The sequence below is a fragment of the Corvus kubaryi genome, unplaced genomic scaffold (assembly GCF_017639235.1).
Source record: "Corvus kubaryi isolate FWS band 111438036 unplaced genomic scaffold, C.kubaryi_AGA036_p1.0 37396, whole genome shotgun sequence".
Taxonomy (NCBI): Eukaryota; Metazoa; Chordata; class Aves; order Passeriformes; family Corvidae; genus Corvus; species Corvus kubaryi.
The window spans coordinates 18,133,496-18,154,890 of NW_024581135.1; the positions used below are offsets into that span (position 1 = coordinate 18,133,496).

The 21,395-nt window shown below is 38.6% G+C and overlaps 1 protein-coding gene across 1 annotated transcript in view; it reads right to left on the reverse strand.

Annotated features, from left to right (window-relative positions):
* Positions 1–3,918: 3,918 nt before the first annotated feature.
* SLC38A11 (solute carrier family 38 member 11) overlaps positions 3,919–21,395 on the reverse strand; it is a 28,700-nt gene continuing 11,223 nt past the window's right edge. Inside the window, exons 8-12 of the mRNA XM_042041138.1 lie at positions 11,010–11,080; positions 10,017–10,178; positions 8,192–8,304; positions 7,393–7,524; positions 3,919–5,496 (exon numbers count right to left, since the gene is read on the reverse strand). Coding sequence (XP_041897072.1) covers positions 5,251–5,496; positions 7,393–7,524; positions 8,192–8,304; positions 10,017–10,178; positions 11,010–11,080 — 724 coding nt within the window. The 3' untranslated portion in view covers positions 3,919–5,250. The remainder of the gene's footprint in view (positions 5,497–7,392; positions 7,525–8,191; positions 8,305–10,016; positions 10,179–11,009; positions 11,081–21,395) is intronic.

Here is a 21,395-nt window from a genome sequence, read left to right on the forward strand (position 1 = left end):
TTAAAATGCTGGAAAACACTGTTATGGTATTGTCTTACATGTTACCTCCTTCAAAATTTAATTTTAGGGGTCTATCTCTTTAGGGATTTCTCTCTTCTCTGGAAGACAGCTAACTACATAGTTCAGGGAAGATAATAATCCTTCTATGAAAACTCTGGTTATTTTAAGATGTCTATTATTCTATAGTAGGCTGATGCTAAGAATATTAATGTAAAAAAAATAGAGAAGACTTTCCACTTCACACATCAGAACACTGAGCTGTGATATAAAAGGACCCAATTCAAAAGACAGATGATCCTTTCTGGGAAAAAATAAACCACAGAAAAACTAGAAAGAGAAGGAGCAAAGCAGAAGTGAATTTATGTGACCAGAACATTGTTTGCATGTGTTCATATTTTATAATTTCAGGGGTTTTTTATGTGAGTGCCTAGTCAAGTGACTTCTTCAGTCAAACAGCATGGGAAGATATTTGTCACCTCTCAGTAATGTATCTCTTGCAATATGATAGAAAAGAGCCTGAAACTTACTTGATGAAGTTCATTAGACACATTCCTTTTTTGTGACAGAAAAAGGTATGATGAAAGGAAAAAGTTAGTGATCAGTATAAGGGAAAGAGTTTTAAATATAAGTCCCTGTAATCATGTAACTTATGTTGCCCTGTAGGGTATATCCCATTTTTTTCCAAGCAGACAGTTTAAGCTTTAAAATATTTGTCTTTTGTCCTCAAAATTATCATTCCAAATGGGTTGATATGAAAGATGGCCAAAATTAGGCAGCTGTCACTCCATCAAATGTCACATGACCCCAGTTATTTCTCCTTTGATGAGTTAATTATTGTTCCACAACGGCCATAACTGTATTTGAGCATATTCTGCATAATAGACAATGCACTGCTTTTTCACAGCTGTTTTCATGCAGCACTGCAAAAACTAATAAGGCATGTGACACCCATGTCCTTTTCTTATGAGCCATAAAATGCAATGAACCAAACATTAAGAAGATATCTTCTAAACCTTCTTCTTCCCCAAATATAACCAAAAATAAAAGCAAAGGGACCTTCTGTCACCCAGTAATGTATTTATGTTACCCATTCATGACTGGAACAAGATATAATGGTAGAGAAACAGTAAAATATGACCAGAGTATAATAATTACTGCTTATGCTACTGGCACCTAGAAGGCCCTGTCATCAACCAGAAGTCACTGTGCTAAGCAGTGTATGAATACAGAGAATAAAATAAGACAGCCCCTGCTTCTAGAAACAAAAGTCCCAAGAGGTGGTTTCAACATCCCACCATGCAAACTCAGGCAGGCACTCTTGGCAACACAGCAAATCACTACTCTCAGCTTTCCTGCCTCCATCAGGACAAAGGACACTGCTGAAGAGTCTGCCCAGTGTGCTGTTTGTGGCAGATGTAAGCTGCTCATTGAAAGATAATTTACATGACCCCACGTCAATGCAGGTTTTACAGAACGACATCTGTAATTTATTCCTACAGTATCTAATAGTAATTTTCACTTGTTTCTAACTTTGTCTTCAGTTCATTACTTCTGTATTTGTATTAATACAGTAAGTCCATGATCTTGGTGGGGATTTCCAGTATTTAGTGGATACTGTCTCTTTTAGGAAATCACATGTGAAAATTCAGACCTTCCTGAACTTTTCTTCAATGCAATTTTGGAATTCCATACAGCAACTACAGCTTTGCCATACGATATTGTCTTATGAAGCACCTAGAATCAACATTTAGTTAGGAGAGAACAGAAAGATAAGCAGAAAGAGGAATAACCATATAGTCTACTTTCTCTCCATAAAGAGTTTTGAGTCATGTACTAAGCATGTACCTGAATTTCAACTTCTCCAATAGCACTGAATGACAGACGCTAAAAAGCTTCTACTTATTTCCTTCACTGGCCTGAATTCAAATTTTGAATATTTTAGAATTTGCACCAATTCTTAAAAAAAAAAAAAAAAAAATCTAAACAACAAATGTTGCAACACACTTTTTCGGCCAAAACTCAAGAACTGCTTTTAAAATTAGATCCCTATACAACAGAACTACTATAAAAATATAACTCATCTGTGCATTATGTTTCAGTTTGGATTTCTCCCTCATTCCTGCTATGGGAATTGTTCAATTGCATGTTTTTCACCCACAATACATTTGTTTAGTCCGCCACTTTTATTACTTTCTCCCTAAATTTTACCCCATGTTCACACCAGACTCGAAATAAATCCTCACACTACTTTTAAGTTTTGTTCTCCAGTGAGTCACAAATACTAAAATAGTGTATTTAGTAAATAAATATCCTTCCCCTATCAGATGCAGATAATGTGCGCAATGTATGGACGTTATATGAGATATAAAGACTTTGTGTGCAAAATATATAAAAATATATCCGTTTAGCAAACGTGAGCCATTTTGCTCCCCCCTCCAGAGAGAAACTTAAGGAAGAAGGAAAATTCCCTAGGGAATCTCAGGTGGTACATGGTGGGGTAATCTGACAACTTTCAGGAGGAAGTATTTTGTGAATGCTCAGAATTCTGTGATCGATAAGAAGCACGCTACTCTAAAAAGTCACAAACTGTCTGCTTAGCTCCTGTGAGAATGGTAATTGTACATCTGGTGTCCTGAAATGCCTTCTCAGCTGGAGAGAGGAACTTGGAGAAACAGTGAGCCACACTACCAGCTTTTGATGTGAAAATCCTGCCAACAAGTGCTTGTGGAACATTCTTCTCCCTCCATGCACTCCGTGAAGTTCTGTCACCACTGAGCATTTGAAGTTGGGGATATTGCTACTCCCAGCACTACTTCCACTTTTGTGCACAGCACACCTCTGCTTGAAGTACTAAGACTGTGGTGAGATCCTGCACATGCTGAGGACTGTGAGAGGTTCCCAATAGATTTTACAATTTTATTTTGGGGAGTCTTAAGTATTCGCAAAAAACAATGGTTACCACAATTTTTGTTATGATGTATTATCTTTCTGTATTCAGACCTCCTAGGTTCTGAGAAAGCACTTACCAGATTGCTATTATTTGTCATTTCAATAAAGGTAAGTTAGACTATGTAATATTGGAAAGGAAGGGACCATAGGTTTTATAAAGCCTTTAGGCAAATAGCAGTTAACTTTAAATTCTGGCTTCCATGACACCTGACTTCCCCTTTTCAATATACATACAGCTGGGAGAGCCCCATCATCACCTGGGAAATTCATGAATGAAAACCACTGAGCATATGATTACATTAATTCAATTAGTTTTGGCAAAAGAAACTTCCAAGGGCAAGAGAAGCTTTATTAGCAGTGAAAACATTTAACTGACCATTACTACTTCAGACTTTACACTTCAAAAATTAAAAAGAACAGAGAAAAAAAATCTTTAAATTTTCATTTATGAAGTAGAAAAGCATAGAAAGGCTCATCCTTCATAAAGGACAGGCAAACATGATTTCATATCAACACAGCCTCAGTAGAATGAGATGGAAATTATTCCATTGACACTCTAAAGCAAAGATAGATTGTAATTAATGCCTGAAACAAGGTAACCTACTTCAACATTCAAAAAAAAAATCAGAAAAAACCCCAACAAAGCTCATGAGAGATTTATGATAGATCAAAAACATCTCATTAGCTGTCATAAGGAAATATTATTTAGGTTTAACTCCATTTGGCATAGAAGAAAGTGAATCTATTCAGTAACAATTCACCCACAGCTAAGACAAAATCAGCTATTACTGAATCTAAACTGGTGAGAAATATTCTCTGTGAACAGTATCAGGTACCTGGAGAACAAATAAATTATCACCCTCAACGTTGACACTATGTAGAGAAAGCAGAATAATCGTCACGCTTCTCTCTACTTGGTTTACAACTTGAAAAAACCCCAAAGAAACAACAACAACAAAAAAACCCCAGTAATATTTAAAGCATTTATTTTGGAAGCAGTACTTTTAAAAAGTGTGTTATTCTTACAAGTATTATCACCATCTAGTGACCCTTGCTTAAAGATCTATTTAGCTGGAAATCTTCAATGAAATAGCTCTGTCATGCAATATGAAGGGAAGACAAAACCCATCCCCATTAAGCAGCATAAAAATGAAGAAGTGTTATGCATCTAGCTGGCATGAGGAACCACAAGGATCACAGTAATGCAAAACTTAAGTACACATTTTGATTTGATAACAAAACATTTTCAAAATGACAGCATTGATATGACTGAGGATACCCATATTACCAACCTCAAATTACTCGTATCCTATAGGCATGTGAGTCAATTTTTATATATACTTACGTATATATACACATACATATATATATACACATTAATCCTTGATGTTAAATGAATTTTGGAAAATATAACAAATCACCAGAATTTGACAAACCATGACAAAATCATTAGTCATATACTGAAAAGAATCAGAGGACTAGAATGATAATCAGGTTTAGAATGTTAGTTTCAAAATTCCGTTTCAGAAATAATGAATAATATTATAAATGTAAGAAAGCTGCAATGTAATTTCCTTCTTTGTCAATCTTGAAATTTTTACAAAGACTGCCTAGTTGAATCTTTTTAAATTCACTCTTGTGAATTTATTTGTGCAATATCTGTCAATTAGAAGACCACATATTGTAAGAGTTACAATTAAATTGTATCAGTTACAGTTCAGTCAGAATACAAAATTGCCTTTACTCAAGAGCTAATAAAAAGGAAGCTTTCAGCTCTAAAGGACAGTTACTGCAAAATCAAAGACAATTAATAAGGGTCTTTCAATTTAATAGCAGAATTGTAATACACAGAGATCCAGACATACTTTTTCTCAGGACTTCAAAAAACCCCCATACTATAGTGAGCTAATAAATAATACATTAAGGATTATAAAATTAATAAAAACTAAGTTAAATCAATGAAACATGGGAGAGGTTTACATTTCAAAACATTTAATTTCTAGCTTTTTAACAGCATTGCAGACTAAGTTAAAAAAATGCAACCTTTTTGGTAGACTTGCAAGTTATTCAAGTAATGTCTGCTGAAAGGCACCTCTGAGAATTTGTGTTTCAACTGTTAAAACTTAAGTCTTACCTGAAACAGGATGGCAGCACAAAATCAAGTATGTAAATACAGTTATACAGTTTAAGATTCCTAGTGCATCTCAAAACATGACAGCTCTTCGTTCCACTCTCCTTTAAACTGGCATGTATGGCTCCCTATGAGATGTGCCTGATCTAGTCTGGAGGTTAGTGTGCTACCTATGGTGGAAGTGTACTGTTGTGTAAAGAAACATTACTAGGGGAGCAGTAGAACATTTCTTTTCCATGGCTACATTCCTGGGGATGCAAGACAGTCATAACCAAGCCAACTGCCATCACTAGCACACCAAGAACAAGAATCAGGCAGGATATTAAGTTGTCTGAATGGTTCCACCGCTCCTTGGACAGCCTTAGATAACACGCTGATGGGATGATAAAAACAAGTGGGGTAGCACTCAGAACTCCCTGTGTGGGGGAAAGAGCAATAAAAAAACCTCATAAGCATGTTTATTTAGATGTGAAGAACAAATACCTGAATTTTTAAACAGTTGTGATTAGCCTGATGCAACAGTAAAACCAGAGAATAAAGGCCTTTTCCAGTGTTGCTATATGGAAAACCTTTTTTTCAAAGTCCCAAATAATATGCAAAAATATCTGTTAAACTACTTCAAATAATTCAGATTTATTTAAATGCTTTTGCTTTGCTGATACAGAATAATATTTTAATGTTGCAAGAAGCATTAAATCTGATTACCCCAAGTGTCTCAGCTTAAGAGATAGAGTAAAAGTCCAGAGTTCCCCAACTGAACTAAAATATTTAAGATAATCCCATGGAGGAGTTTAGATATAACACTGCCTTTAAAAGAATAATTTTTGTTAAAAAGTGGAAAAATCATATCAATATCATAGGAGTTCAAAGAATTCTGATCATTTTAACATTTATAACCTGATTTAGGTTGACTTCCCTATGAAAGCAAAGCTCCCTTTGACAGAGTAGAACCTTTTCTCTCACTAAAAATTCAGCTCCTCTTTAAATGCTCTCTTAGGGACAAATAAAAAGCACTTTTTAAAATGCTTTTTGTAGTAAAGCCACTGTAGGTTAATATATGAGTTACATGCCAGAAGAGAGCAACTTTATGTAGAAATTTTGAATGTTTACTTTGTCCCACACTTAAACGCTATGTTTCAATTTAATTATGGCAAGATAGTAATCCAGCCTAAGGAGCAACATTACATCATCATTTGTACAAAAGTTCCAATATTTTTATGGTAGAACCTGTTAACAGTGATCAGTACAGACATCAAAAATAGGTACATGCACAAAGGATCTTCTCCATGAAAACTAAGATTTAGGTCTTTGAAGTAACACAAACCAGCATCCCAGTAAAACAATAATGAAAAATCTGTGCCTCTGACTCCCATATGACCAAATAGATTCCCTGGGGAATTACCACAAGGCAAACACAATGGCTTGTGTTTTGTTTTAAAACCAGAAAGCAGGGAAAGAGTAAGCAGGGTCAGAGAAACAGCATCAAATGCCATCTGTGGTGAAGAGCCAAAAGACAATTCTGCTGGACAGAATCCCAGATGAAAAGACAGATCACCTTTCTTTCACATGTAAATACTCTGTCTATTCATTTTTTTCTACTGCTGGATATCAAGACTGAACAATCTTTCTAAGCACAATTATTACAACCAATAGATACCTACAGCTGTATGGTAAAACTGTCTCTTAAAAAGGAAAAGAAAAAAAAACCCACGAGATAGGAGCCTGGCTATCATCTTCTATTTGTAACGGAATAAAGCTGTCAGCTTGACTATTGACTAAATGCTTAGGAAAAAAACCCCACTACATTGATGGAATGCTTGCTTTTGAGGGAGCTGTGTATTTCCAGCGACCATCTCTGTGGTCTTGCTACTACTGGTTCTTTCTTTCTACCTCCCTTTGTTTTTTGCCCCTTTGGCCCAAGGCAGTCACTAGAATCTGGCCCAGCATTTAGTAATTTTCCAACTTCATCAGAAGCAGGGACTAGAGAAAGAAATGCTAAATTCAGTACCACTATATAGTCTGGATGAGTACTTTAGTAATTTCTGCTGTGGTTTAAATACATTTGGTAAGTCATAGCCTCTTGCCATATCTACAAAACTGTTCTAAAACCCTCCCCAACCATATGAATTTTACTTCTTAACTTCCTTTCACCTTTAGTTATCTGATTTTGAAGCAGTGAGTAATTCCTTCTAACATTACTACTGACTACTATGTTAAATTACATGAGATTTGCAGCAGAGCTGTGGATTTTATAAAGCTCTGTTTTATTAATAAGTTATTTATTAAATAAAAGAGTATACAGGTTCACTTACATTCAGCTCTAAGACCATTCCAAGGCAATCATACATCAATGATACACCAGTCGCTACAGCAATGATAACTACTGTCACAACAACATGGAAAACTGTTGAGAGGTTCCCATGGAAAAACACATTGGCAATCACCTGAAACAGAACCACAATTTTAAGCCTTGATTTTTCTCCTTATGTTATGAAACAGCTTACTCCAAACCTTCTAACCTTAGGAAACAAAAGGAATGGATGAGAAAACACTGGCTGAATTTTACTTACCTTGCTTCAAGAAAACATCTTCATCTGCTTCCAAAAATAACTCATAACAATCTTTACTAAAATTGCAGAACACTTGCCAGATTGACTTAGTTATGCCTGTAGGATTTTAGGATTTACTCTTTTCTCAATTGCCCATTACAGAATAAATCCACTTACAATTATTTATTGAATAGATGGATTTCCTAGATGGAGATACTTCTAAAAAGGAAAAGTATTAAGCATGAAAAGTATGCTTTTTTGGCTATTCTCAACACAGTAACAACAATGTCATTTATGCCAAACTTGGAATTTTAAGCAGTCCTGATATTATTAAGTAATTATTAATATAATACTAATATTATAATGAATGTAAAACAACATTCTATGGCCAGTGTCTAAACAGTACAACTAGTTCCCTGTACTCATTGCATGTAGTGGGATAAAATATGCTGCTATTTATCACAGATGAACCATAGACTTCAGCTACAATATGTATTAATAATGTGAGAATATTATTAATATGTAACAACAGTGTTAAAGGGAAAATGTAATAAATTCTTACCTCTCTGGTCACAAAACATTCAAGGGGGAAGGTCAAAATTACAGTAACTCCATAACAAAACCTTCCAAATGTAGCAAGGTTGTCATCTCTACAGTAGTTTTCAAATATATCTCCTGAGGTATAGCAAAACACCAATTAGCTTGAACTTCACATCATTTACCTATATTTGCAACTTGAAGTGCAGGTTACTGGAGTAACTGAGATTTACTGAACCCCTCTTCTGACATGTAACTAGAAACTAGTTACAGTCACAAGTTACATCCAGGAGCAACTTTCAGCTTATCCTGCTGGTAGCAGGGTCTTTATCTCAAGTAGCATTAATCTTCAAAAAATATTTTCAAATATACATATCAGAATTTGTCATCTGTTATCTTCCCCATACCATAGATTTTGTATGAGATGCTAGTGTTTGATTAAATAAATATGTGACAGATTCAGAAAGAAAGCTTAGGTGTAAAAGATACATTTTCCCTAAAAATGTAACTCCTAGAACGACAATTACACCAAAAAAAGGTGAGAGAGTTACCTGTGGAGAACTGCATTTGTCTGATAGTATTTAATCACAGCTAATAAGCTGTAGAGAAGAATTTCAAATATTCTGACCCCAAAAGCCCGTTATAAACATACATGGTTTATTACCTAGCAAATCTTATATCTAACAACAAAAGCATCACTATAGAATTAAAATCATCTTGCTTGGTGTTTACCACAAAGAATCTGTAATAATGATCTCTGAGGCACAAGAGACAGTGCCAGACAGTGATCAGATGAACTATCAGGTCTTTTTTATGCGAATACGATGCTGTTTAATGATTTACTACTTTCAGGATCACAATGGCACTGAAGAAGCAATAAGGTGTTAACTTTAAACAGCCAAAAGATTTTGACAGGGGAGACAGAAGGGGAGATGGAACCTGCTTATACAAGAGTCATACTGAGGGGAGCTGCAGGCAGAGCTTTCTTTACCTGAAAGGTCTCAACCAACCTAAACTCGGTCTACCTAGAGTACTTCTAGGACAGTGACTTACTTTGCTGGAGTAAGCACTGGAGGCAGGAGAAAAGGACAGATAAACCAGGAACCCCCATCCTACAATTTCTCTGTTCTCAACTAAATGCTGCTGCTCATCAGAAAAGGAAAAAGCTTGGAAGCCTTCTCCTACAATCCAGAATGTCACTATGAAGTAACAGAAAAGATGCTTGCTTATAAAATGTGCATTTTTCCTGAAGTAAGTAATGCACTGAAACCAATTTACACCTTGTTCTTATGAACATACCTTTTTAACGTCAACAAAATGTTAAATAGCATGATGCAACATTAATTATATATATATTTATGTGTATTCATATACCCACAGAGGGGACAGTAGGATTAATAACAGCAGAACAGCTGCTGCAAAGATAGGAAATATCTCTAACTCTAGGGTGCTATAATAGCACATACAGGAAAAAAATGTAAGAAAATATACAGGAATATATACCAGATATTCTGAAGGAAATTTTTGTTCTTACTGCTCTCTGCTGCTGGACCATGTGGATAACTCATACCTGTTTAGTCCTCAAAGTGTTTTGATGATGGAAGTATTCAAACGGGACTTCCACTGGTGAGATTTATGCTTGAGAATCTGACTTCTATTAGCCTGGAGCTGACGTTTTTGTATCCCGTTTTGGTTATTGGGTAACTATGAGGAATGTCCTATTTCTGTCCAAATATATTATGTTTTTTGCATTTTTACAGTCACCAAGATGTTTACAGAAAAAATCAGACAGCAAGGCAGAAATGTAAGGATTATAGCAAGTATCAAAATTGAGGGATCAAGCAGTTTACCTTCTGTGTATCCTGTAAAAGTCATATATCCACAGGCAGCGAACACTACACTGATGACAAGAGCAAGTGAGACAGACATATGTGTGACTTGAGACCAGTTCTTTAACGTGGGTTCTTCCAGAGACCCATATATTAAAAAGCTGTTATGATGGCAGATGAATGCTGAAAAACACATGACAGTTAAAGCAAATATATGAATTCATGCATAAATGCATAGAGACACAGCACTGTTTGAATCCACTCATTATTAAATACAAACATTAATCTTGCAATGAGTGGCAGAGATAAACGGTTTGAACCTTTGCTTGCTTAGTTGATTTGATGAAGGTTTATATTCATCTCAAGATGATTCTGATTACATTATCCTTAAATGCTATGCCATTTCCCACCCTCCACATCTCCATTCCACAGCTATTTCCTCTTCCTGCTCTCCTTTTACTTAAGAACCCAGCAGCAGATTTGAGAAGTTTTTTTTTTTTTTTTTTTAATCTACAGAGCCATTTGCTACTTTTAGACTTCATATGGCATCCATTTTTGGCAGCAGCAAGCATTGGGAAGCCTCAGATTATCACAATATTAACAAGAAGTAATATACCAGATCCTGCAGGCAGGAACAGATTTCAGAATGAGGACTTTTCTGTTAGAGGTTACCCAAGGGAATGCAGAACGAATCCAGCCCCCTCAGTTTATCAGTTAGACTAACCCATTGATGCAGGTGCTTTAGGATGACCTGCACAGGTGAGCTGGATTCACATGCACACTGTCCCTGCTACAGTGGCAATAGCCTCTAGGGCCAAATGGACAATGGATGAGGTTAATGTCTTACACAGTAACAATGACATTCATATGGATGAGTCAGTCAATTTCTTTTTTTTTTCTCTACACCAGCGTAACATGAATATTTAAAAACAAAAAAAATTCTTGGTTCAAAATATTAAGTGATTTCTTACAATTGATTTTAATGTTGAAAAAAAAACGGAAGAAACCACTTACCAAATGACATCACCCCAATGGCTTGTACTGCATTTGATTTTGCAAATATCCATGCATTTTCTGATTTGGGTCTAAAACAGACATTTTAATAGATTACCCTCTTTTCAATTATCAGTTATTAAAAATTACTCAAGTAATATGCTGTAATGCAGAACTGCTGCTAGACAGATCTTCAGAACCCTCTGAAATAGCCCCAGTGTTTATCAACAAGTTGAAACCAGGGAGATACCTTTCTCACCTCCCTTGTTTTGATTAAAGTATTTCTGTAACTAGTGTTTACAGTCAAAAATGTCAGCCTGTTTCAGTTTCGTAAACAAGCTCCTCAAGTCAGCATATACCAAGAAACAGCAACATGGAGGGTAAAAGCTGTTACTGATCCTGACTAAGGTTATCTCAACTGAAAACATCCTCTGACTATTTAGAGGCAATTTCTACCTTTGCATTTAAACATGTAATCCAAGCAGTCTAGAGATACCTTCTTACTAGGCTACAAATCAAGTGAAGGAGTTTGCCTTTCTTTACACCTGTTCCTCATAGTAAAGAGATTCTGCTACTTCCCAAAAGATAAAAGAAAGTGTAAGGGAGTACGTGGAGACTTTTACAATGAGGCAATAATGTCATATTCCCCACACCCCCTCCTCTAAGATATGCTCACAGATTTGGACCTGCAGCAATTGCAATGCTTAGAGGAGGACCATCAGCAAACTTTGTTAAAAACCATTTACTACATGAACTTGGAATAAAGAGGCAAAAAGAAAAAATAGGGAGGGACACAAAACATCCTTTTCCAGAAATACAATTTGCTAAAAACATCAAATGAAATTCACAAGCTAGTTAAATATTGAATTTGTAATATTAAAGCACAGACAATGAAAAACAATCCAGAGAAGATTGCTCTTAAAAAGTTGGCTGCTGCTAACCTTGATTGCTCTGTTTTTATTTAGAGGGAAAGCTGCTGCCACCTGAGGCTTTAGCTGCTCTTTTCCTACTGCCCTAGGAAGCAGTATGGCACTCAGGCCAGTTCTGTGAAGGTAACAATGGCAGCGTTCTCTCTCCCTCTCTTTTGGTGATCTCTCCCTCTTGCTGGTTTTCACAGCTGCAGTGGCATATTCTATGCCAGGTTTCAATGCTTTCAAGTGTCTAAGTTACACCTTCAGCCCCTAAAAATAAACAAATTTTTAAAAGTAATAATAATAATTTTAAAAAGTAAAAAAAGTTGCAGTTTCCTCTTCCAGAACTCATATCTTACTAGTTCTTGAGTTCAAATAGTCAATCCTTCCTTTTTCATATTAATAAAACCCAGACTTACAGTACCTAATGCACATTTAGTTCAGACTTAGAGCAGCTTTTCAGCTCTTAAGCTGTGGTTGCTAAGCTTAACTTTAAAGTGAACAGAACCTGAGCATAAAATCAAGTTCCTTTTTTTGTCCTCAGGTGCAGAATATTGTTTTGAACTGCTGTAACATACTGCTTCAAGCCTTAAGCAGCTGAGTATGGCCCTCCTAAAATACCCTCAGACTCAGCATGTAGATGTAAAGTACTAGGGATAAAATAGAGCTATCTGGCATTTATCTTGTGAAATAGGAGTTCTGACCCTCTACAGATGCTGTTGCTCCTTACTTAGGCTCCCTTAACTTGATGCCACTGATTTCAAATCACTACCCCTAGAGATGAGTCTGGAAAATTAATATTAATAATTTTTAATGTATTTCAGGAAAACATTCACATCTGATTGGAAAAATTTCAATACTACTTCAAAATAAAAAGAGTATAAAGGAAGCTAACACTCCATTTGTTCCATTCTGTAACCACTAGAGGTCAGCTTTGATAATAAACATGCAAAATGGAAGTTTGTTTTATATTTTCCTTTGACAGCAGAATTTATCAGTTTTCTTTGACTCTTTTCTAGTAATAATTAAGTTACATTATCTAATACCTTATAAATCAAAATATTTTTAAATGCATGGAAATAAGGAATAGTTTTTGTGTGAAACACATTTAATTTCTGTCAAAATGGTACATCCTGTGCGATGTTATAGCTATTTCATGAGCTCCTACAAATACAGATTTAAAAAAGAGAATTCAGAAAGCACATAAATTTCACTTGAAACATTTTGAATACAGAGGCCAAATAATTTAAAAAGCCAAATCACAGTAACTGGTTTTTCCCTTGCGCAGTGTTAGCTTATGCACTAGCAATATGCAAGAGACCAAGATAATTGCTTTGCTTTATGGATGAATGGCAAATCAGATTAGGAGTATTTGAGGAAAAAATCCAAAAGAACAAAATCCTGCTTACTTAGCAGCCTAAGAAGATAAATTCCTTCCATTCTAGTTGCAGAACTGAGGAACAATTTCAGATCCCTGATTTGAATGCTACCAGCAGTTTGTAATGTCCTACAATGTATGCTGGTACAGATGTGCTGTTTTCTACACTCATATACTGCTGCATGTGCTTTGAAGAACATTTTCATATTGTGGGAATAGACGGATCTCATGCAATGAAAGTACACAGTAAGAAATATAATTTCTGAGTGTTTGGAATCTGAGTGTTTGGAAATAAGAGTCAACAGCTCTAGAGCTGTGATCACATCAATAAGAAATTACCCCCAAGTTCAGTCTGCAGAACATACAGACTTATGAAAAACTCCTGGGAAAGGGTGCAGGTGACATGAAAGTGTCTATATAAAATAAGACTTCATAGAAAGACTCAGAAAGAGAAAACTGTGTCAGAAAACAGTAGGTGTTAGTTATGGAAGAGTCATATAGTGAACAATCACATAAAACCACTCACAAGTCTAACTTGTGGAACTAATGGAAACATCATCTCTCAAAGTAAACATACACACACTGATATAAATATATACATCTCTGTAGGCAGCTGCATACACACACTGAAAGAGTGTCACAAGAATACAGCAGAACATTACACCTGTTGTGGTTTTTCACTCCTGCTGCTACTGCTCAAGATGGATTTTTTTTTTTTTTTTTAATGGGACCTTTGTTCTGACCTACATTCTTGTTAGGAGTTATTAGGGAAAGATTTTAACTGCTGCTTATACAAGAATAGCATTAGCTGTGAAAATCTGTGAATGACAAAACCAGCTAGCTCTCTGCTTCTCACTCAGTGTATAAAAGCATAGGCTATGCCTGCATGAACAGGAAGGTTTTTCATGCCGAAGAAGGAGTATTAGTCGGATGAAATAAGAGAAGAAACAGATTTTTGATACTAAATGCACTTGCTGACAGCTGCACTGTCTATCATATATAGTAGAAGGTGAAACACAAAGTAAAACCTGAGATGTAATTTAATTGTAGTTCTCAGAACAAAAATAATAAAAGTTTGAGTAAAAAGACAGTCTAAAGGAGTTCCCAGACAGGAAAAAGTCTTAGCTGAAACTAAGACAAAAGCAAGACAGACTGAAGGTAGTGAGGCCTAGCAATGAAGAAGACCTAGAGGATAAGAAGATAAGACTTTACTCAGTCTACTATATATGTAAGTGAAAATATACCATAATTAACATATTAATGAGTTCTAAAAGTTTTGAAAATATTCATGTTTATCTACATAAAAGCAGGGGAATTGAGAAGAACAAATAAACAGGCAACAGTTACGACATCCAACAGGGTAAGCATCCGGATCATGAGTAAGAGTTGGGCAAATTTGTTTGGCAGTCTAAAATGGCCAATCTTCTACTTCTTGTAAAACACTTGCAGCATAATAGTCCCCATAATAGTCCCCATCTTAAGATTGATGCCATATAAAAATCTTTTCGGTCATTTATGTAGAAATGCTGCCAAATATAATACAGCAAAAGAGTGCATAAGAAGCAAAACATCTTTAATGAAGGCAAGAGAAATATCTTTGATCTCAACCAGCTAGTGGCTATGAAACATTGAGTCAAAAAAGAATGGTAATTTCTAGAGAGGAACAAAGTAATAGTTTTGACAGGGGAGCTACATGTTGGAATGCGCAAAAGACTTCCATTGTTTTGGACTGAAGATCAGTGTCAAACTGCCAAGTTTAGGTGCAAATCAGCAGTTAACAATATAATCCAGGAACACCTCAGATTCATTCAGGTTTAATTCAATTATTTAAACATTTAGGAAATTAATTGTAAAATTTCAATTTAATTATATTCTAAGGTAAAATACCTTTCTAGATGTTTTTCGAACTTTAAAAGTTTAAAAATACTGAAAAGTTCATAGATGCTGAATATAACTTCAGTCAATATAATGGAAAGAAAATGAGTATGGCTCACATTAGCCTTGGATTTTATATTAATCAAAGTCATCTTGTGAAAGAACACAGACAAGACAAAGCTATTATGGCAGCCCCATATCTACAGCTACTTTAATTCCTCTTTCTTCCTTAATGAATTACTTAACAGTTCTATAAATATAACATAGCTTAGTTGGTTTTTTTTACATTCATCACACATTAAAGTTTATCTTTGCTTACTACTGGATTTTTTTTATATGAAGGAAAGAATCAGCTTTCTACTTTCAAGTTTTTTCCTGAGCCCTTGGGTGTTTTATCCCTGTGATCAGCTGCCAGTTGGGTAATTCTCACATCCTCTTTATGTGTAGCATATGCTACACATATATGCTCTTGAAGTTTTTCATAGACATTTATGTATTATGGAGACACTGACATCATAATATTCTTGCAAAAGAACAACAAATTAAATTAAAATGATCCCTCTTTATAAGCTACATAAAATATTTTTTTTTACAGCAATGAATGTCAGTTTCAGGTTTGAAGCGTGAAGTTATTCCATGCAGTATTAACACACGGCACATTTATGAGTTAATTCTCAACTATCTTTTTTGATCACAGTAGGTAAATACCCAGCTATAAGCAGATGGGAATAAAGATCAGGTCATGAAAATGTATTTTTATCCAACATCTTAAAGTACTGAGAATGAACCCTCAGTAATCCAGAACACCGGATTTTATCTGCAGGGTTATTATGTCATTCAGTTAACAATAATCATATGGATGATAGTTATCAAAACCAAAACTGAAAAAAAGAAGTACCTCAGTTTTATATTTGTCATAAGATGAAATAAATTAAACCAAGTAATCCCGCATCTTAAATATATTTTGTTTTTCTCATGAGAACATGACAATAACATTCCTAAAATGTCCTTGGACAACCTGTTCCAAACCCAAAGCAAATAAAGGGGAAAACAAACAAACAAAAAAAAGAAGCAAAACTTCTGTACTAGTTTGAAAGCAAACCAGTGAGAGACTCGAAATCAGAACTATAATTGAATAGGAAATTAAAAATAAATGCAATAGTACAGAAACACTGACGGAGTCAGGATACAACTTGACACCCTGTCGGGCAGGGTGGTGGTAGCAGTCCAATTAAATGGTGGCTGCAGTCCTCTTGAGGAGATAGATATGGTTCTGTTGAAGCAGTGATTCTGCAGAAGGGTCTGGTCTTCCTCTGACGGTCCAGTGGTGGTTATGTAGCTCTCGTTCTCTGGGAATCCAGTAGGTAAGGGCTGAGTGTGGTGTTCCAAACCTCAGATTATATCCAGGTAGGAATGCTTGGTTCCTCCCCCTGGGCGGAGCATCTCACAACGGGATGATGTAATTTTATGAGTCATGCAGCGAGGCTAGATGGCTCATTAACAGAAAAAATATCTCTCCAGACGGAGCTATCAGGGATGGGTCACAGAAGAGATAAAGAATGCTGCCCCACCTGGTTTTAACAGATGGTGATAGAATACATACTTTTGGTTACATCTTACATTGTAACTTAAGACATTATCCACCCCTTACTCTATTACCATCTGCATCATACCCAAATCAACACTCTCTTTACACTCTACTATACACAATGAAACCTTACTCACAGTTCTCACTTAAGATTATGTCTCCTTGTGGTACACAATGGGTTTCCCCATCTTTCTGCATTACTCACAAAGTGTAACCAGGTCCTTGAGCACAAACAATCCCACTGGATGGGTTTGCCTTTGACTGAGGTGGGAGTAATCCAAACAGTCTTTCCTAAAATACCTTTCCTGTGTACCACAGGGACTTTTTCTCCATCCACTATGTGCAAGGGTTCAAACTGGGCAGGACCAGCCTGACTGATGGACCCTCAGGTATTGATCTGGCCTTTGCTAAGTTCACTTCCCAATTTTTGAAGGTCCCCCTGCCAAGTGCCTTCAGGGTGGTCTTAAGTAGTCCATCGCAGCATTCCACTTTCCCGGCAGCTGGTGCATGATAGAGGATATGATAGATCCATTCAGTACCATGTTCTCTGGCCCAGGTGTTTATAAGGTTATTCCTGAAATGAGTCCTGTTGTCTGACTTGATCCTCTCAGGGGTGCCATGTCTCCACAGGGCTTGTTTTTCCAGGCCCAAGATGGCGTTCTGGGCAGTAGCATGAGGCACAGGGTAGGTCTCCAACCATCCAGTGGTGGCTTCCAGTGTGTGGTCAGCACATCGTGCTTGCCTTGGCGGGTTTGGGGAAGGGTGGTGTAATCAATTTGCCAGGCTTCCCCATACCTGTACTTTGACCATCGTCCACCATACCACAGAGGCTTCACCCACTTGGCCTGTTTGATTGCAGTGCAGGTCTCGCAGTTGTGGATGACCTGTGAGATGCTGTCCATGGTAAGGTCCACCCCTTGGTCATGGGCCCATCGGTATGTTGCATCTCGTCCCTGATGACCAGAGGCATCAAGGGCCCAGCAAGCTAGGAATAATTCTCCCTTGTGCTGCCAGTCCAGATCCACCTGTGACACTTTCACCTTTGCAGCTCGATTCATCTACTCATTGTTACAATGCTCTTCACTAGCCTGACTCTTGGGTATGTGCGCATCCATGTGTCGAACCTTCACGTCAGTCTCTCTACTCGGGCGGCGATGTCCTGCCAAATCTCAGCATCCCAGATGGGTTTCCCTCTGCGCTGCCAGTTGGCTCTTCTCCAGCAATCCAGCCATCCCCACAGAGCATTAGCTACCATCCACGAGTTGGTGTAGAGATAGAGCCTCGGCCACTTCTCTCGTTCAGCAATATCCAAAGCCAGCTGGATGGCTTTAAGCTCTGCAACCTGACTCGATCCACCTTGTTCCTCGGTAGCCTGTGCAACTTGTCATGTGAGGCTCCATGCAGCATCTTTCCATTTCCGGACAGCACCTACAATTCAGCAGGAACCATCAGTGAACAGGACATATCGTCTTTCACCCTCTGGTAGCTCGTTATATGGTGGTGCTTCCTTGGCATTTGTCACTTGCTCCTCCTCTTCTTCAGAAGATAATCCAAAAGTCTCACCTTCCAGCCAGTTCATTATAATTTCCAGAATCCCAGGGCAATTAGGATGTCCTATCCAGGCTCGCTGGGTGATCAGCGCAATCCACTTGCTCCACATGGCATCAGTGGCATGATGTGTGGAAGGAACCTTTCCCTTGAACATCCAACCCAGCAGTGGTAGTCGGGGTGCCAGAAGCAGCTGCGCTTCAGTGCCAATTACCTCTGAGGCAGCCCAAACCCCTTCATAAGCTGCAAGAAGCTCTTTCTTGGTTGGGGTGTAGTTGGCCTCAGATCCTTTGTATCCCCGACTGCAGAAGCCAAGCAGTCATCCTTGAGCCCCTCCAGGTCTCTTCCGCCACAGGCTCCAGGAACAACTATTCTCCCCAGCCACAGTGTAGAGCACATTCTTCACATCTTGCCCTGTTCTGACTGGCCCAAGGGCTACTGCATGGGAAATCTCCTGCTTAATTTGTTCAAACGCTTATTGTTGTTTGGGGCCCCAATGGAAATCATTTCTTGTGTCACAAGATAAAGAGGGCTTACAATCGTGCTGTACTCTGTGATACGCTTCCTCCAAAAGCCCACAGCTCCTAAAAAGCCTGGGTTTCCTTCTTTTTTGGTAGGTGAGGACATAGCAGTGATCTTGTTGATTACCTCTGTCAGGATCTGGCAATGTCCATCCTGCTACTTGACTCCTAGAAACTGAATTTCTTTAGCAGGTCCCTTAACCTTACTTTGCTTAACGGCTAAGCCAGCTTTCAGAAGAATCTGGATAATCTTCTTTCTCTAAGACTTCCCCTGCTGTGTTCCCCCACACAATGATGTCATCTATAATGTAGATGTTCTGGAGCCTCACCCTTTTCCAGCGCAGTCTGGATCAGTCCATGGCAGATGGTGGGATTGTGCTTCCACCCCTCGGGCAGTCAGTTCCAGGTGTACTGCACACTCCTCCAGGTGAAGACAAACTAGGGTTTGCACTCTGCTGCCAAAGGAATGGAGAAAAAGGCATTGGCAATACTGATGGTTGCATACCACTTCTCTGTCTTGGATTCCAGCTCGTACTGAAGCTCCAACCTGTCTGGCACAGCAGCACTTGGTGGCGTGACTTCATTCAGGCCTCAGTAATCCACGGTCAGTCTCCATTCTCCACTGGACTTATGCGCTGGCCATATAGGGCTGTTAAATGATGAACAAGCCTTGCTGACAACCCCTTGGCTCTCCAGTTCACGAATCATCTCATGGATGGGGACCAAAGAGTCTCTGTCACCATGGTATTGCTGATGGTGCACTGTTGCTGTGGCGATTGGTACCTGTTGTGCTTCAATTCTCAGCAGTCCCACAGCAGAGGGGTCATCTGAGAGACCAGGCAGGGTATTCAGTTGCTTGATGTCTTCTGTCTCTACAGCAGATATCCCAAAAGCCCACCAATGTTCTCTTGAGTCTTTGAAATATCCATTTCTGAGATAGTCTATGACAAGGATGCACGGGGCCTCTGGGCCAGTCACGATGGGGTGTTTCTGCCACTCATTCCCAGTTAAACTCACTTCAGTGTCCAATATTGTCAGCTGCTGGGATCCTACTGTCACTCCAGAAATAGAAATGGATTCTGTTCCCACATACCTTGACGGCATCAGGGTACATTGAGCGCCGGTGTCAACCAAAGCTGTGTATCTTTGTGGGTCAGACATGCCAGACCATAGCATCCACACAGTCCAGTAGATCCAATTGTCCCTTTCCTCTACCTGGCTAGAGGCAGGGCCCCTCTAATCCTGGTCATGGTACATGTTGCTTTCCTCCTGTAAATATGTTCCCAAGGTCCCTTTAAGAGAATCAGTCATATTATCATTCCTATACCATCTGGGGTTCTGTCCATGAGAGACTGGAGCAGTGTTGACTCTAGATGAGCTTCTTGTGGTAGATGTTCCTCTTCTTAATTCATGTACCCAGGCTGCTAAGGAGGAGGTGGGTTTTCCATCCCACTTCCTCATGTCTTCTCCACGCTCCTGAAGAAAAAAACAGAGGTTACCTCGTGGAGTGTATTCTCTCTCTTTGGCTGGGGGGCGTCTGCTCCTAATGGCAGAGACTCCTGTTGGTTCTGGCAAGATGTGGTAAATTCATTCCTTAAGCTCCTTTCTCAGTTTCTGGTGGCCCTCTTCAGTTTTCTCTTCCAAGCTCCAAATGTGCTCAGCCAGCTTTGTTTCCACAGATGAAACATGGATGTGTAACAGGGCAATGACAGTGTCCTCGTAAATTCTTAGCTTATTGACCAACGGTGCCCACCTTGTCCTCTCCTTCCCTCCATTGCAGCGTTGCCAGGTAACGGGAGTACATCTCTGGTTTGCAAAGTGCACTGGACACCATCTGGGCTCTTAGGGAATCTCTCATCTTCTGCAAAAATTATCTCCAGCACAGCCAATTCCCTCAGGCATCGGATACCTTGTTCCATTGTGCTCCATTTTCCTTCGCGCACCTGGAGGTCTTCTTTACAAAGGTATCTGTCCCGTACACTTGCCAGCAGTCGCTGCCAGAGGCTGAGAGTTTTCTGGGTTCTCCCGACCCCTGGTCAATGACCACATCCCGGGACAGAGATCCCAGTTGCCTGGCCTCACTTCCGTCCAGAATGGTGTCGTTGGCTGCAGCGTCCCAAATGCGGAGCAGCTGGGTCAGGATGGACTCGTTCGTCTGGCGGGTGAATTCCCTCCGCAGGTCTCGCAGCTCACCCAGGGATAGCGACCGAGTGATGATCTCCAGCTCTGTCTCTTGTGCTGGATGGGAGCTGGGTGGGAAGGTCCAGCTGCCTCATCATCAGTCACTACACGGACTGATTTGCTTTTTGATTTCTTCTTCTGGACGGGGGCAACTGCTACCAGCTTAGGCCGTTCTGGTTCAGGGACGGTTTGTGTGGAGACGCTGATGGTTCTTTTGGTTTTTCCTTTCTGTGACAGTTTGTGTAGATGTGGTGCCTGTTGCTCTGCTGCATTTCTTCTTCTCATCCTGAGGATGCAGGGCCACACTGAGCATTGTTCTGACTCTAAGCATGGTGTATATGGTGCAGGTCATAGAGAAAAAAGAAAACAGAACTGACAACACGATTATGCCATCCTTGACATCCA